Genomic DNA, 16,929 nt, shown 5'->3' with positions numbered 1-16,929 from the left:
TTTTTTTTGATGGAAGATTTCCTTCTGGCTGTAAAGATTAAATAACACAGCTACACAATTGTATATTTATCCACTCTTTAGATCTTTAGAGCTTAGGAATAGAACTCTCTGTTGCATCATCTGCTCATTTTGGAGGCCCCATGAATCTCTAGCGTAGTGTATAATTATGATTCCACTTTTAATAACTTTCTAAACTATCATTTTGGTGATAGGTCAAGAAAGATTTGGAAACATGACAAGAGTCTATTACCGAGAAGCTATGGGAGCATTTATTGTCTTCGATGTCACCAGGCCAGCCACATTTGAAGCAGTGGCAAAATGGAAAAATGATTTGGACTCAAAGTTAACTCTCCCTAATGGTAAGCCAGTGTCAGTGGTTTTGTTGGCCAACAAATGTGACCAGGGGAAGGATGTGCTTGTGAACAATGGACTCAAGATGGACCAATTCTGCAAGGAGCATGGTTTCGTAGGATGGTTTGAAACTTCAGCCAAGGTAATGCCATACTAAACAATAAGGTTAACAGAGTCAGATCACAAAGATCCTGACATATAACCATTATCATTATTATAGATTATTGTGATGTTTCTCCCCAGTGATGAGAGTTTGCAAATTGCTTCATGCTTTGACTCATAACAAGGCAATGAGTGGGTGGGGAAGACATAATTATCTACTATTTAAGACGATTATGATTAAGAAAGCAAAACCATTTGTACATGGCCACAATGATGATAGTTTATAACTGCACACAACTTTTTTGAGCTCACTATAAACAAGGCATATTTTACAAGCATTCTTGCACTTAGTCCTATTAACATCCTATAATTTCATAGGAAATGAAAGAAATGGGTGTGAAATTCTGTGTCGTTGTCTTATTCTTAAATTCACACTCTGACTGTTAAATCCATTCACCTGCATGCTAGGAGTCATATGAATAAAGAGATGACAATAATATAGGACACCATATCAGGAATACTAGGATAACAGTGGACCTGACCTACTGATAGAATGGAGACCCTAATCATAAAGCTGGGGAAACAGCATTGGACCAAACCAAACCCTCTGAATGTGGATACCAGCTAGGAGCCCAAGACAGTCTATGGCTCCTCTGACAGCGGAGCCAGTCTTTATCCCTAGAGCACAAATGGACTTTGGGAGCCCATTCCCTATAGCCCAGACACAGCAAGGAGGGTCTAGACCCTCCTCCAAACAATATGACAGGCTTTTAAGGTCCTTGGTAGAGGGCCTCACTATCCCTGAAGAGAAGTTAGGGGTGGGTTGGGGTGGGTTGGGTGGGGAACACGGGAGGAGGGGAGGGCGAGGGAATGGGGGGATGGATATGTAAATATGAGTAATTAAAAATAATAAAAATGAAAAAAAATAAAAAAAGAGTGAGAATAGTATACATGTGGATTACATAGTTCAGTACTTCTGATTCTCCTGGGACATTGGTAAGTACCAAGAAGGTGGAACCCATGCAAGGTTGGAAGATCCAGGCTCCTTTGTGGTACAAAAGGGCATTGCACTTAAAATTGTGCCTTACACTAATCTCTGATTTATTATTGCTTTTCTACTCTTACTCTCAGCGCCCTTTTTTGGTTTATATTTTTAATCTCAATCTTAGAAGAAAATACCTTTTGAAGTAAATTGTTTAATTCATTTCACTTTTAATTGACATTTAATATTACACAAATTTAGGCCATGCAATGTACTGCCTTAATTCATCTGATTGTTATCAAAGTAGGGCACTTAGCCTATTCATAGCCTTTGTTGTATTTTTCTGAAATTTTCTGTGTGGATTTAAATATGTGTTTTAGATTATTAGGATTTCAGATTATTAGAACAGCCATGGCTGTTCTGTTTTTGTTAATTAGTGCAAAGCGAATATTTGATATTTGTGAAGCCCAAGCATTTGATACTTGTTCCGGATTTGGGTGTGCACAAGACAGGTACTGTCTCTTTACTTATGGAGTTCATTATAGACATTTGCACACATCCCCAGAGATTAGTGGGGGAGATTTCATGAGAGGCTGTCATTCAAAGTGGGTTGGGGGTATTCTGTATAGTAGTCTATCTATGCCTATAATAATCTATTATACAACTTATATATAGGAATACATTTCAATATAGGTAGAATTAAGTGTTCCATTAAATATATTTACTTTGATTTGACCTTGCTCAAGATTAGTGGCTACAGGGATTGAAAATAAAAAGTTAATTTGAGAGTGTTCTTGAAGTGTAAAGTCAGCAGGATTCAGCTACTGCTTGACTCAAAGGATGAGAAAAGAATAAAGGGAGTTAGTGATTTGCAGGAAACTCTTAGCACCTGGCTCACTTAAGTGCTGCCACTCAGCTTTCCTTCTGTGTAGAGGCTGTTGTCCCTTAGTTCCCAATGTTGTCTTTCTTAAAATGGCTCTTGTGTTTTAGGGCACCTCTTCAGCTCTTTTAGTCCTTAATTGCCAATTTCTTTCTTTTTCATTTTTTGGTCTCTCTTTGCTCTTTTTTTTAAAATTTAAATTAGAAACAATCTAATTTAATATATCAATCCCAATTCCCTCTCCTTCCCATTCTTCGGTGCCTCCCACCAACTTCCATCTCATCCCTCTTCTGCTCCATAGAAAGGGTGAGGCCTTCTATAGGAAATCACAAAAGTCTGTCACATTATTTGAGGCAGGGCCTAGGTCCTCCCCCGTGTGTCTGAGCTGAGAGAGTATCCCTCTATGGTTAGTCTTCCCTTGGTTCTTGATTAACATACAAAAGTTTAACAACTACAGTCTTTTACTGGAAGTTAGCCTGGGTTTGCTTTTTCATTCTAAAATATGAGCTAACTCACCTGCTGTTTTCCCTGAACCACAAACTCCCACTTCATATCTTCCTTTCTTTTTTTCTTTTTTTAAAACTCTTTGTAGAAGCACAAGGAGACACAGGTTCTGGATTATTTTTCATAGTTAAGGGTAAACTGGACTGAATGTTTTCTATGGAGATGTGGTCTTTTATGTACTGAATAGTGATTGACAACTAACAAGGAACAAGAAAGGACACTATGAGCTATGGGGAGGGTTGGAATTAGATTGGAGTCTAAGAACATTCATAACTTTGTTTTTCTCACTTCACTCTGACATTCTTGGTTCATTCACTGCAGTGTCAAACACTGTATGTTTGAGAACACTATGCTCATTTATTTAAGGTCTGGCTGACTCCCTCTTGAGTACTGCATTTCTAATCCTTCAAATTTCCACTAAAGTTTGAAGAGAGGCTGTGGGCAAGTGTGGGAGAGCAGGGCATGGAATTTCACAAGCAATGTGTTGAAAGGAGTGAGTGAGTGAGTCAGTGAGTGAGTCAGTGAGTGAAAGACCTTGTGAAAACAGAACCCACATGCCACTTCTCTCTTCTGTAAGCAATGCAGTTGGTGTTTGCCCTTCTAGGCATCCTAAATCAAACTGCTTGCTGACATGGGTTAACTTTTACCATCAGTATTAGGAACCTCTGAAATAATATGCACCATTGACAAAGTGAAGTGCCAAGCTGCTCACAGATCTGAGATACATGTCTGCTAACATTTTTGTACAGCATTGCAACCTTTACCAAGCTGAGGCCCAGATTAGACATTCTGTTTGGACCCGAGATGGCAACATTGGGGAACAGCAAACAGTTCCTTCTTTGATTGCATTTGGGATCAGGGGACGTGTCCAGCAGAAAGCATTTTCATAAAGGAAATCTTTAAGCAATTAGACATCTCTTGCATGACATCATAATCAGCTGGCGATGAACATCTGATTTCCATTCTTCTCTTTTTATATCTCCAAAACTACTAATTAGCCAAAGCCACACCCTCTGGCTCATCCTCATGGACACATCCTGTACCAATCCTATGGACATCAGCAGCAACCTTGCCCTATCTTAAATGAAACTATAGCTTGTGATTGAAACCACCCTCTGCCCTGTTGCTGACTCCATTGATTCCATCGCTGATGTGGGTTTTCTGTCTTAGCCTATTTTCTGCAGCAACTTTCTGTGAGAGCCTTTGTACTTGTTATTATTACTGGAACAATATAGTAGTCCCTGGATAAGTAATGAATTTGTGTGTGTGTGTGTGTGTGTGTGTGTGTGTGTGTGTGTGTGTGTGTGTGTGTTTGTGTGTGTGACTTGTGTGCATGCAGCTAATCATTAAATTAACTCTTTTTATTCTAAATTCAAAAGAAAGAAATATGACCTTTACTAAATCAGATTTTCTGTGCAGCCTGCCTGCCTGAATCTTCCCTGTGAATTCTTTAGGTAGCATATGATTGTTCCCTCAAATATCTCAGTTTCCCCCCAAACATTCCTGGTTTATGCTTGATATTTTAAAATAATTATTAAAATTTCCTATTCCTGATTGTAAGTGTACACTTAGGTATGTGAATTGCTCTGGAGCTCAGTCTATCTCACTCTGTCCATTTACTATAAAAATGGATGTTTTTTTGCCTTCCTGTGACCATATGTAATCTTCATAATGTGCTTTCATAAAAGTATGGGGTCCTCCCAACTGTGCCTGAACACTGCGATCTGCTAACAGGTTCACCTGGTTCATTACTAAGGCTTGTTGTCTGAGTTTTCCCTGTTTCAGCTTTGGGATTTGTTTTCTCACCACCTTCTGAAGTTGTTGTGATCACTGTGAAAATGTATTTGGATTTCCCAGGTGCATTAAATCTGATACCACTATAGAACACATGTACACACACACACACACACACACACACACACACACACACACACACACACACACACACACACACACACTCCTACTGATTGTTGCCATAGTCCATCTGCTAGTCTGGATTTTACTGACTGTATTTGGCTCTGAGGGGCACACAGCTGCACTCTGGTGAGAGAAGTCCTGCTGTATCTCCGAGTGTGCTGCTTCAGGTGCAGTTGTGCTCATAAGTTAGGTGACCACAGTATCTCTGGAAATAATGGAGCATGTTGTATATGTGTAATACTGAGGATGAGTCAAATCCACAGAGGGAAACTGGCAGTGTCTTCTGTTCCCGTTTCCCTTTAGCTCTAGTCATATTTCTTGCACATTTCCTCAACTATTTCTCTTCTATGTATAGTGACTCTCTAGGGCCACATCTCCAAGAGTTTTCTAGGATCAATAGGTGCATTGGGAAGCAAGTATTTTAAATGAAAATCTCTCCAGTTTGGCTTAAAAGTAAATAAACTTGGGGATGTCTTCTGCTCAGAGAATAATGTGCTTGACTGTACACCTTCTGAGATGGTGCTACTAATAGTAGTGGAAGAGTAAACATTTTATACTGCAGCATTTTTTTTTGCACTTTAGTAAGTGCTACACACATTGGTTATCTTTAGGGATTTTTTTTTTTAGCTCACCTATGCAGAAAAAAATACTATAATTCTTTTCTTTTGTTTTGCTTTGCTTTTTTCTTTCCTTTTTGTTTTTGGACAGGTCTTATATATCTAGCCTGGCCTCAAACTCACTATGTAGCTAGGGGATAGACTTATAGTGTTAATCTTTCTGTCATCATATTCTGAGCCCTGGGACCACAAGCATGTGCCACCCCACATGATTTTATGAGGCGATATGGATTGGACTGAACTGTTAGCTTTGTGTATTCTTGACAAGCACACATGATATGCTATTTGTAAGAGTTTTGTTACTTTTGTTTTAGTGTGTGTGTGTGTGTGTGTGTGTGTGTGTGTGTGTGTGTGTGTGTGTGTGTGTATGTGTGTCTTCACACATGTGTGGAAGTCAAAGACCAACCTTTGGGAGCAGTTCTTTCCTTCTGGTTTCAGGAATGGAAGGTTGTCAGACTTGGCAGGAAGTACCATCACCCACTGAGCCATCTCACTTGTTCATATTTTCCTCTATTGCTTCTATGGAAACTAGGACATGACCCCATGATCTAAATTCCATCAATGAAATGGACTAGGAAGTGAGCAACTAGATGACAAAGGTAAAATGAAGAATCCATTTGTTTTTTTCTGGAGTGGGATGGTAGAAAATACTCATCTTTGGGAAGCAGAGTAGTTTATAGGCTTCAGTGCTTGACATAATCAGTGGCTGCTCCACCCATGAATAGTTATAGGGTTCTTAGTGTTTCAAAACAACAGGATCAGTTCTGGGAGGTGGCTAGGATCAATTTTTTCTTTAAGCTGTTTGTCTGTGGGTTTGAAGTTCATTCTGGAATATCGAACTAGATTGTGTTTCTGGATGTATGCATGATTCTGCACACTATACTGCATTCCTTGATATAGTCATATTTATCCATTAGACTTCTATCATTTCGAATGAGAATATAGCTTACCATCAATGTGATCCAAAAAAGGGTGAGATAAACAAGTTCACTATTGTCTTTACTAAAGGGTTTCTTAGACTTTAATTTTCTATGTGTTCTGAATCCATGGGGACAATCTTTTAAACATTTATTTTTTTATTATGTAATGGAGTTGCATCCAGGTTTGAGCAGCTCAGTGTGGGTGCTAGCAATCAAACTCCTGTCCTCTGCAAGAGCAGGAAGCTCTCCTGACCACTGAGCCATATTTCTAGCTCCTGATATTAACAGTGTACAAAGATTTTTGTTTAAGAATCAACTCATTTGTTTGTAAGACTTCATGGGGTAGGCATTATTATCATCCAAAACATAAAAATTGAGGCATAGGTGAGTGCCCTAAAGTTCCATAGTCATTTTAGTTTTTATTTTAGTATACACTTCTTTATACCTAATTATAGTGCATTTTAAAAATTAAGATGTTGCCTAGTGTCTGGTGTTGTTTGTTGTTTTGATTTTTCCAGTTTCTTCTAAGAGGCGACTATACCGAATGGCAACTTCTAAGTGTTTGGCACCATGTTAAATACTTAAGCATAGTAGTAGGAGTGCTAGCCTAGAATTATGTTGTTGTTGCAAAGGGAACGTTTTCTGTGTTCTATTAGATTTACTGATTCGTTTTATTACTTTTAAGCTGTTCTGAAGCTGACATTGAGAGCATTTAATATTGGTGAGTTTTCTGGAAGCTTTTCCAAGGGTAGTATCACACGCCATTTATTTTACAGGCATCTAGAAAATAAACATTTATAAAACTTGCATTTATCCAAGCTGGAATTGCATAGATAATTGCACTTGGGTATGGGTAAATAGTTATTCTAATTTCTTTTTCTAATGAATTGAACATAACACATCATTTTTAAAATCCTTTTCTATTAAATCAAGTAATAAACCATCTCTGATTCTTTTTAGTTTTCAAGTGTCAAAATTTGGAAAAAGAAATCGTGATTGCCCCTTGTGTATCCATTGGTGAGAACAACTTGTAACAGGCGACATCTTTCAGGATCTGTGTTATGAATGGTGTACCCTAAGCCACTTGTGTGTTCAAAGAAACATTTTTTTTAACAAAGCCTTAAGGAAAATACATCAGTTTACACATTCAACTCCTATGGATTTAGATGGAGTTATAGGATGCAACTAAACTGACTTATCTGATCATGCCTTTTAACCTGGTTGTTCATTTTACCCTGTATTTTTAGTTCTTCTGTTTGGAGCTTCTAGAACTTAGGAAAATAAAAGGATGAGACCCATTTGGGATCTAAAGTCAGAGTGAAGTTAGAAGGTGTAATTTAAAGGAGATTATGGGTGTATTTAATAGTCATGACTGGCTCCATAATGACTACCAGTCTGTATTACCACCATCTAAATAATTACTTCTGACAGATACTTTTTTTTCCCCCCTGACTGTGTCTAGGAACTGTTTCTTTTTTTTTTTCTCCAATTTATTTTTTATCATTGAATATATTTTTTTTATTTTTATTTTATTAGTTCTAGTTAGGGAACAAGCTTATTTCAAGTCCCTTCTCCCTCTCCCTCCTCTCACCCCCAACCTTCCTCCCCCACCCCCAGCCCACCCCCCACCCCATCCACCCACCACTCCCCAGGCAGGGTAGGGCCCTCAACGGGGGCTCTGCAAAGTCCACCAAATCTTCCTGTGCTGGTCCTGGGCCCTTCCCCATGTGTCCAGGGCCAGAGTGTAACCCTTCACGTGGGATGGGCTCTCAAAGTCCCTTCTTGCACCAGGGAAAAATACTAATCCACTACCAGAGGCTCCCTGGAGTGCAGAGGCCTACTTATTGACATCCATGTTCAGGGGTCTTGATCACTCTTGTACTGGCCTCCCCGACAGCATCTGGGGTCCATGTGCTCTCCCTTGTTCAGGTCAACTGTTCCTGTGGGTTTCTCCAACCTGGTACAGACCCTTCGTTCTTCATTCCTCCCTCTCTTCAACTAAATTCCCGATTTCGGCTCAGTGTATATCTGTGGATGTCTGTCTCTGCTTCCTTCAGCCACTGGGTGAGGGCTCTAGGATGGTATAAAGAGAAGTCATCAATCTCATTTTAGGGGAAGGACTTTTGGATTATCCTCTCCACCATTGCCTGGATTGTCAGATCGTGTCATCATTGTAGGTCTCTGGAGATCTCCCTGGTTCCAGATCTCTTCTCGGATCTATAGTGGTTCCCTCTGATATGGTATCTCTCATCCTGCTCTCTTTCCTCTATTCTTCCCTCAACTCAATGTTTCTGCCCCTCCATTTCCTCTCCTCTACTTCTCTTCTCTTGCTCTTATTGTAGCAGCTCCCCCCCACCCTCATGCCCCCAATTAGTTTGGGAGTTCATGCCACTTCCCATTCCTGGGGACCATTTATCCCTTAGAGTCCTTCATGTTTCCTAGTTTCTTTGGTGAAGAGGATTATAGGCTGGTAATCCTTTGCTCTATGTCTAAAATTCATATATGAGTGAGTACATACCATGTTTGTCTTTTTGTGACTGGGTTACCTCACTCAGGATGGTTTCCTCTAGTTCCATCCATTTGCCTGTGAATTTCAAGATTCCATTGTTTTTTCTGCTGAGTAGTACTCCATTGTATAGATGTACCACATTTTCTCTATCCATTCTTCAGTTGAGGGGCATCTAAGTTGCTTCCAGGTTCTGGCCATTACAAACAATGCTGCTATGGAATATGGTTGAACATATGTCCTTGTTGTATGTACATGCACTATTTGGGTATATACCCAAGAGAGGAATGGCTGGATCTTGAGGTAGACTGATTCCCATTTTTCTGAGCAACAGCCATACTGATTTCCAGAATGGTCTTACAAGTTCACATTCCCACCAGCAATGGAGGAGTGTTCCTTCTTCTCCACATCCTCTCCAGCATAGATTGTCATTGGTATTTTTTATTTTAGCCATCCTGACAGGCATGAGGTGGTATCTCAGAGTTGTTTTGAGTTGCATTTCTCTGATGGCCAATGATTTTGAGCACTTTCTTAAGTGTCTTTCAGCCATTTCAGATTCCTCTGTTGAGAATTCCCTATTTAGTTCTGCACCCCACTTTTTAATTTCATTGTTTGGTGTTTTGGTGGCTAGCTTCTTGAGCTCCTTATATATTTTGGAAATCAATCCTCTGTCAGCTGTGGGATTGGTGAAGATCTTTTCCCATTCTGAGGGTGGTCCAATTTTTAATTTAAATTAGAAACAAGATTGTTTTACATGGCAATCCCGGTTTCCTCTCCCTCCCCTCCTCCCCTGCCCCCCACTAACACCCTACCTATCCTATACCATTTCTGCTCCTCAGGGAGTGTGAGGCCTTCCATGGGGTGTCTTTGGAGTCTGTCATATCCTTTGGGATAGGACTTAGGCCCTCCCCTATGTGTCTAGGCTGAGGGAGTATCTCTCTATGTGAAATGGGCTCCCAAAGTCCATTCCTATGTTAGGGATAAGTACGGATCTACTATAAGAGGCCCCATAGATTTCCAAGGCCTTCTCACTGACACATTCATGGGGTCTGGATCAGTTCCATGTTGGTTTCCCAGTGATCAGTCTGGGGGCCAAGAGCTCCCCATTGTTCAGGTCAGCTGTTTCTGTGGATTTCACCAGCCTGGTCTTGACCCCTTTGTGACTTACTTTGAGAAATTGAAATCCTTTCCTGAGTTTGAGAGTGTCTTAAGCCTAACTCACAAATTCAAGCTACCCATCTGCTTATAGGTCAGCATAAATTAATAATAACAATTTAATTTTTACCTAATTAGTTCTCTAAATATGCTCTATGTACCTCTGTGCTTACAGTTTGCTAGATAGCTTGACATCCCATTTCAGGGGAGTAGAAAGACTCTATTAGTGAATATAACCATGGGTTGCTGACTAGAAGGCACAGTGTTGCACCTGCCACTTTGTCCTTCATGGTTCATGATTTTATAACTTAGACCTCTGACTCTTACTTTCTCACATTTAGAAAATTATAGTATCCCATCTTGAGACTTGTTCAGAGGAGCCTAGTTTATGTGCCATATTCTGAAAGTCTTCCTGAAGAGGGATTGTTTTGATTTCTTCACTGCCTAGATCAATAATCTCCAATATGCTCCATTTACTAATGGTTATTATCAATGATTATTATTCAGACAACTTAGCAAGTGTCAGTAAACTATGACTGTGGGTCAAATATAGGCTGCCTTTGTATTAACTGAAGCTTCTGTTAGAGCAGAGCTATGCTTGTGGTTTACACATTATTGATGGCTTCAACTACAGAAGAGTTAGTTACACAAGAAGTATTTATTGCAGACTAAAAATACTGAGCTGTTCAACATCTGTCCATTTTTAAAGTTTGCCATGTTTTTTTTTTTAATAAGAACAGCTTCTCTTATCAAGGTATTATTGGTTTACATAAAATACTGTTCTATCGGTTTCCTTCAAACAAGTTTGTAATGAAGCTGCGGTTAATCTTCTGTTTTATGGATGAGGACAGTAAACTTGAGAGTAGAAAGTCTGAATGACTAGCCAAAGTACTCATGGTTGGCATGTAATAAAGATGAGATTTCAATATAGGTGTACTAACAGCCCAGATTAGTCACCCAAGTACCATATTGGGCTAGTAGCTTTGCCCTATTGTGGCCTTCTGTAATAACTACTTACTGAGCAACTGGAACTTTCACATGATAAAGTATGAGTCGGCCATCCAGAAGATTAAAGTCTAATGAGAGAGACCCATGCAATGAAAGTAGACCTTTCTTTCACCTTCCATCATGCCTGATGGAAAGCCCTCAGAAGGAAGAAAAGTCTACATATATTTCGCAGCCCATGCTTTCAGAGGCTTCAATCCATGGCTCTTTCACTGAGGTGAGGATAACACCAGGTGAGTAAGGGAAAGACAGGAGCAAAGATAGACTGGATGAGATCAAGAAGGAAAGGAAAAGAGCTAAGAAAAGGAAGAGCAGGAAAGAGTGGAGAAGGCTAAGAAGAGGGGAAACATGGATAAATACTTTTTTAGGGTACATCTGTCATGACTTACTTAACCTAAGTATGCCCCAAATTTGAGAATATCTACCATCTCCTAATAATACCATTAAATTATGAATCAGGCCAGAGATTTACCTCAGTGGTAGAGCATTTGTCTTAACAAATGCAGGTCTCTGAATTCAGTCCCTAGTCCAAAACAAATAAACAAACAAAAATCCAGATATTATGGGAAAAGAGAGTCTAAATTGGAGGTCCCTGTCTGGGCCCTCCCCTAGGAGAATGGGGACCCCTTAGAAAGAAGGGAAGGAAAGATTGTTAGAGTCAGAGGGAATGGAGGACATCAGAAGAACATGACCCACTAAATCAACCCACTAAATCAACAGTACCTGGGACTGTACCAGGTTCTCTGCCTATATATTGTGGCTGTTAGCTTAGTGTTTTTGTAGGAATCTTAAAAATGGCAATAGGTGTATTTCTCACTCTTTATCCAGATCTTGAGATATTTCCTCCTGTTGGGTTCTCTTGTCTAGCCTTTATATGAGGTGATTTTGCCTCATCTTACTATATCTTGTTTTGTTCTATTTTATTGTCATCTCTTGGAGGCCTTCTCTTTTCTGAAGAGGAAACAGAGGGGTGGGGTGGGTCAAATGAGAGGGGAGGTGGGATCTAGCTGGGAAAAGTGGAGGGAGGGGAAACTGGTCAGAATGTATTATATGAGAAAAGAATCTATTTTCAGTTAAAAAATACATTGAAAAAATGTATTCCTGTAGTGGATGGCAGTTCACACAGCTGATAACATAGAGTGAATTCGGAGTGGTCAGCCCTAAGTGGGACATCTGTATTACTCCTTTTCCTCTCAAGACTCAGGAATCATTGCAGAAGATAGAATAGAAAGATTGGAAGAAAGATAGATAGGTCCATGACTTCAGCAAAATAATGTTTTCTGGACACAACAAAACAACTCCATATGTGCACTCAGAGGTTGTGACATCATGCACAAGATGTGTATAAGATTAAGCCAGACCAAATCTCAGCATGCAGAGGGAAGGTGGGCATGAAGTTTTCCAGCTGAGAAGCTATTGGTAATTGATGGCTTCTGGGACAGGAAGAATCTATTTTCTTCAGGGATCCAGCCCTTGAGTGGCTATCCTTGCTCTAGTAGATGGCCTTACACCTGTACACACACAGAAAGCACTAAGTGGGCTCCGTGTTTATGGTGGTTTGAAAAAACATGTTCCCTAAAGGGAGTAGCACTATCAGGAGGTTTGGTCTTGTTGGACTAGTTGTCATTGTGGAGGTGGGTTTTGCGGTCTCATATATGCTCAAACACCCCACCCCCAATGAATCACATCACTTCCTGTTAGCTACAAGTCAAGATGTAGGACTCTCAGTTACTTCTTCAGCAAGATGTCTGCCTTCATACTATCATTTGTAACATGATGTTAATGGACTCAATCTCTGAAAAGATAAGCTACCCCAATCAAATATTTTTTTTCCTTTATAAGAATTGCCATGGTTATGGTGTCTCATCACAGCAATAGAAATCTTAACAGTGTTTTTAGTATTTTTTTAAGGACCCATGGAATCTGGTGCGTGTAGTGCAGATGTGGACAATAGAGGAGGAGTTAGAGTAGTAGGAATGGGGCATGGACTTAAACAAGACACAATAGATTCAAGCACAGAATTTTCAAATACCAAACCTAAAATAACAACTCCATGCAATCATTGCACCAGAACTTCAAAGGCTTCTCTGACAAACCTGCCATCAAACTGTGGTATTTCTGTAGCTACTCCCGTAGTGCCTTGAATTTCTTAAGTCTTCTTTGACACACATTCAGAGTTCTAGAGTATGATTTTGGTGGAGGACTGAGTATCAGAATTGGAAAGTAAAGATTGGGGAGCTTCTTTAAGCAAAATTCAGAGAACTTTGCCAAATGCTTTGGTAGAAGTTCCCGTTACCTCTATCCTTCCCCTTGGAGATATACTATATGGTTAGAGATGGTTCTCAAGGGAATGAGTTGACTGTGGGAAAGGAAACAAAAGATACACACTAGTGAGATTATCTAGAGGAAGGCTGGAGTTGATGGGATCTGTAAGAATTGGATTATTTTTTGTTTTGTTTGCATGTGTACATATATATGTGTGTGTTCACATGTGTGTGTGTCTGCACAAGTGTAAGGGAGTGCATATGCATGTGTACACATGCATGTGGAGGCCCAGAATCACTATCAAGTATCTTTTACATTCATGTCCCACTTTGTTTATTGAGTCAGGGTCTCTCTCTGACTCCAGCTAGTCTCAATAACCAACTTGCCTAGAGGAGCCTCTGTTTCTGTCTCTCCAGTTGCTAGGATTACAAGTGCTTCATCATACCTGCCAGGATTTTGCATGGATTCTGGGGATCTGAACTCCATTCTTCATGCTTGCAAGGCAAGTGCCTTATCTACTGCTCTATCTCCCTAAGCCACTCAAAATTCCATTTTGCACTTTCAGTCATTCCCCAACTCTACATCATAATTATTTCTGTACATTTTTTTAAGGAAAAAAGACCTATGCACTTCATTTTGGAATTCCAAGGACTAAAGTTGCCCACAAGTTTTCATCTAACTCAAGCTTCACCTGAAACACAAAAGCCCTTCTTCATAAAACTGCAGTTTTGCATACTGATAATGAGAACAGCTCATAAAATTCTGTGGTGTTGGGGATGCAAATATTGCTTGGATGCAGCCAGGTGCCAGTTATAGCTAAATTGTGAACTTTAGATGTCACCAGGAGAACACATTGCTTATCCCCTCATTCAAAGGATAATCAAATACAAGCAGAGTTTGTTTCTGAGTTTTTGTTTCTGCCTGGATAGCTACCTCTAGTTATAATTTGTTTCCACTCTTTATACTTCCATTTCCTTATTGATCTGTGCCTTCATACTACCCAGAGATTGCAAACCTGATGTGTCTGAACCTCGGTGCTTCTCTACAAACACCATCATCTTGTTTGGAGGATTTTCACATATAGTTAGCTAAACTAGTCCTTACTACAGCCTGCTACTCATCCTTTAGGATCCTGTGTCCTGAGCATCAAAAACTCCTATATAGAGCCTCTTATCTTCTTTCTCTAAGCTTTTTTTTAAAACTTCATATCTCTCCATAATTATGCTTTATTACATGAAGTTCTCTCTTGGTCCTTGTTCCTCCTACTTGGAAAGATATATTTCCTTTTATGTACATAGTTCTCTCCCTGCAGGACTTAGCTTGATGTCCAAGTTTTACTGACCGAAGGTCATCTTTTCCTTCACTTCAGACTTTATGTAGTGATTATTTCTTCTAGAATGTGGGCCCTACCTCATCCATGAGTGTCCCTGTTTGTCACCCAATATAAAGTCTGCTACCGAGGAGGTGATTGCTTTGTCAGAAACTGTTGAAGAGAAGAGCATTGTTTACTGCCATGCCTTTCAAGGACACTTTCAGAAGATCCATCTATTGTATTATTCTCTCCCTGCCCTTTGTGGACAATATTTGTCATTGGAGAACTCCTCAGAAGAGAAAAAATTAAATTACTTTTGAATTTTTCCAAAGGGCTCTACAGTATGCAACTGCTTTCATCTAGTAAGTTCTCCAGACACTTAGCGCAATAAATAGATTGCTGCTGTGTGAATAGGGATGGAGAGTCAGAGGGGAGAGATGAAGGGGAAGAAGTCCTCCTCCTCTCTTAATGCCCTCTGTCCGAAACTGGGGTTGCAAACTCTGCCAGTGCTACCTAGAATCCAATCAGAAACTTACACTAGTCTGTGGATCATCCAGTGTATTCCACCTTTTATCCTTACTGATTTTTTTTTGCATGGTCATCTCATATGTTCCCAGTCATGTCATTTGAGACATACAAAATGGTTATCATATTTGTCTGTTTTTGCTGATAAAGAACAGATTTCTAATAAGGTCTTATAAGATTTCTTTAAAATATTTATTTTTTTCATTTTATTTATACATATGTGTGCTTGCTTGCCTAACTAAGTTTCTATGCTCTTTATGTATATAGGAGTCTGAGGGAGCTAAAAGTGGACATCAAATCTCCTAGAACTGAAGTTAAGGCTGTTGTGAGTCACAATGTGCACACTAAACACAGAATCAAGTCCCTCTGTGAGAGTAGTAATCATGCTAAGCCATCCCTACAGCCCAAGGAAAGGTTTTCAATGATGTTTATTGGACATATCAGGCCTCATCATCAGAGCTGGGTCAATGGTCAATGAACTGTCCACTGACAGTGATTCTCGAGGAGACTTTCACATTGGGGACATCCAAGGGGCTTGTTGCAATTGCAGGTGCCTTGGTCTAACTTTTAGAAATAGCTGTATGGAAGCATAATTTTGGAAAATACTGATTTAGAGATTTTGATTTGGAAACAAATTAATATTCATTGTGTTAATGTTCATTCATTCATTCTGAAAGCATTCTGTGAATTTCTACTGTGTCTATAGGTGGACTAAGTACTAAGATACTGAAAATAAAGGGCAGTTTCTCTTAATCAAAATGCCCTCAGTCTCTTAGGAGAAAGCCCACAAAACAATTCTTGCACAGTGTAAAGTTTGATTAAAAATAAAAGTCCACATAGTAAGAATTGTGAGAGGATTTGCTAATGTATCAGCTCCCAATATATTGGCGAAGCAGCTTGCTTTTTTTTTTTTTTAAATCAGGGTTACTAAGCATAAGGAGGTATTAAACAAAGACTCAAGGGGCATTCTTAGTAGAACTTGTGCATGGGTGCAGAATAGAGCCCGAGGAATCACATTTAAGGACCCAGGGACTGTTGAAGGCATTCAAGATTCTCATCTTAATGCTAAGTGTCCATGCAAGAACACATTGCTGCTACTCCAAGTTCTTAGAAAGTTGTCACAATAGGCCACAGAGTATTCTAATATTAATGAAGCTTTATAAAAATGGATGCTTCCTTTTAAAGAGACTTTTCGCTAAGTGATTCAGTTATTCATTTTACCAACTTCTCACCAACCTTTACGAAGCATGAGCAGATGCTACAGAAGGTAATGTATTTACCTGCAATCATCTGGTTTGCTCCTGGCAAAGTCAGAATTAGAATGCTGCTCTCTTTAGCCACACCTCACATTCTCTGTTCTTTTCCTCATTTCCAAGAATATAAATGTAAGTTTTCTATTATTTTGCCTTAGTGTATGGTACATAGACAAACATACATGTTGTCTGATTTATTAGCTGGCTTCCTGGCCATGTCTGCTTTTTCTTCAATGACCCCAAATCTTTCCAGTGGCTCTGCCACTGCTTTCAGTTCAATCATAAGTAATGACTCTATCTGATGTGATTAAACATGACAACTTTATTTCCTTATGTGGTTTGTAGTTTGTGATTATCCTCAGTGAAATTTTATTCTTTAATGTTGTCAAAATTCTCCCTCATGCTGATTTATTCTATTGAGAACAGCTTTGTTCTGGTAGACTCCATCCCAGGCTCCTCTATTTCACATTTCCTGTTTGTTTTGAATGCCCTGCAGACTCATCACAGGGCTTAGAATTGTGGAACTTTGCTCTTCCTCCCTTGGGGTTGCCTCTGCTCCTTCACTGTATGGCTCTCCTGCTCCCTGGTGCCCTGTATTATGGCCTTATTTTATTGGAACACAGACTTCTGAGATT

General features: G+C 39.6%; 1 protein-coding gene across 1 annotated transcript in view; it reads left to right on the top strand.

Annotated features, from left to right (window-relative positions):
- The window catches only part of Rab38 (RAB38, member RAS oncogene family), a 63,839-nt gene that overhangs the window by 22,563 nt on the left and 24,347 nt on the right, over positions 1–16,929 (top strand). Inside the window, exon 2 of the mRNA XM_027407593.2 lies at positions 213–493. Within this exon, the coding sequence (XP_027263394.1) occupies positions 213–493 (281 nt within the window). The remainder of the gene's footprint in view (positions 1–212; positions 494–16,929) is intronic.

Source organism: Cricetulus griseus, chromosome 3 (genome assembly GCF_003668045.3).
Source record: "Cricetulus griseus strain 17A/GY chromosome 3, alternate assembly CriGri-PICRH-1.0, whole genome shotgun sequence".
In the NCBI taxonomy this organism is placed as follows: Eukaryota; Metazoa; Chordata; class Mammalia; order Rodentia; family Cricetidae; genus Cricetulus; species Cricetulus griseus.
This window is presented reverse-complemented; position numbering and strand designations above follow the sequence as displayed.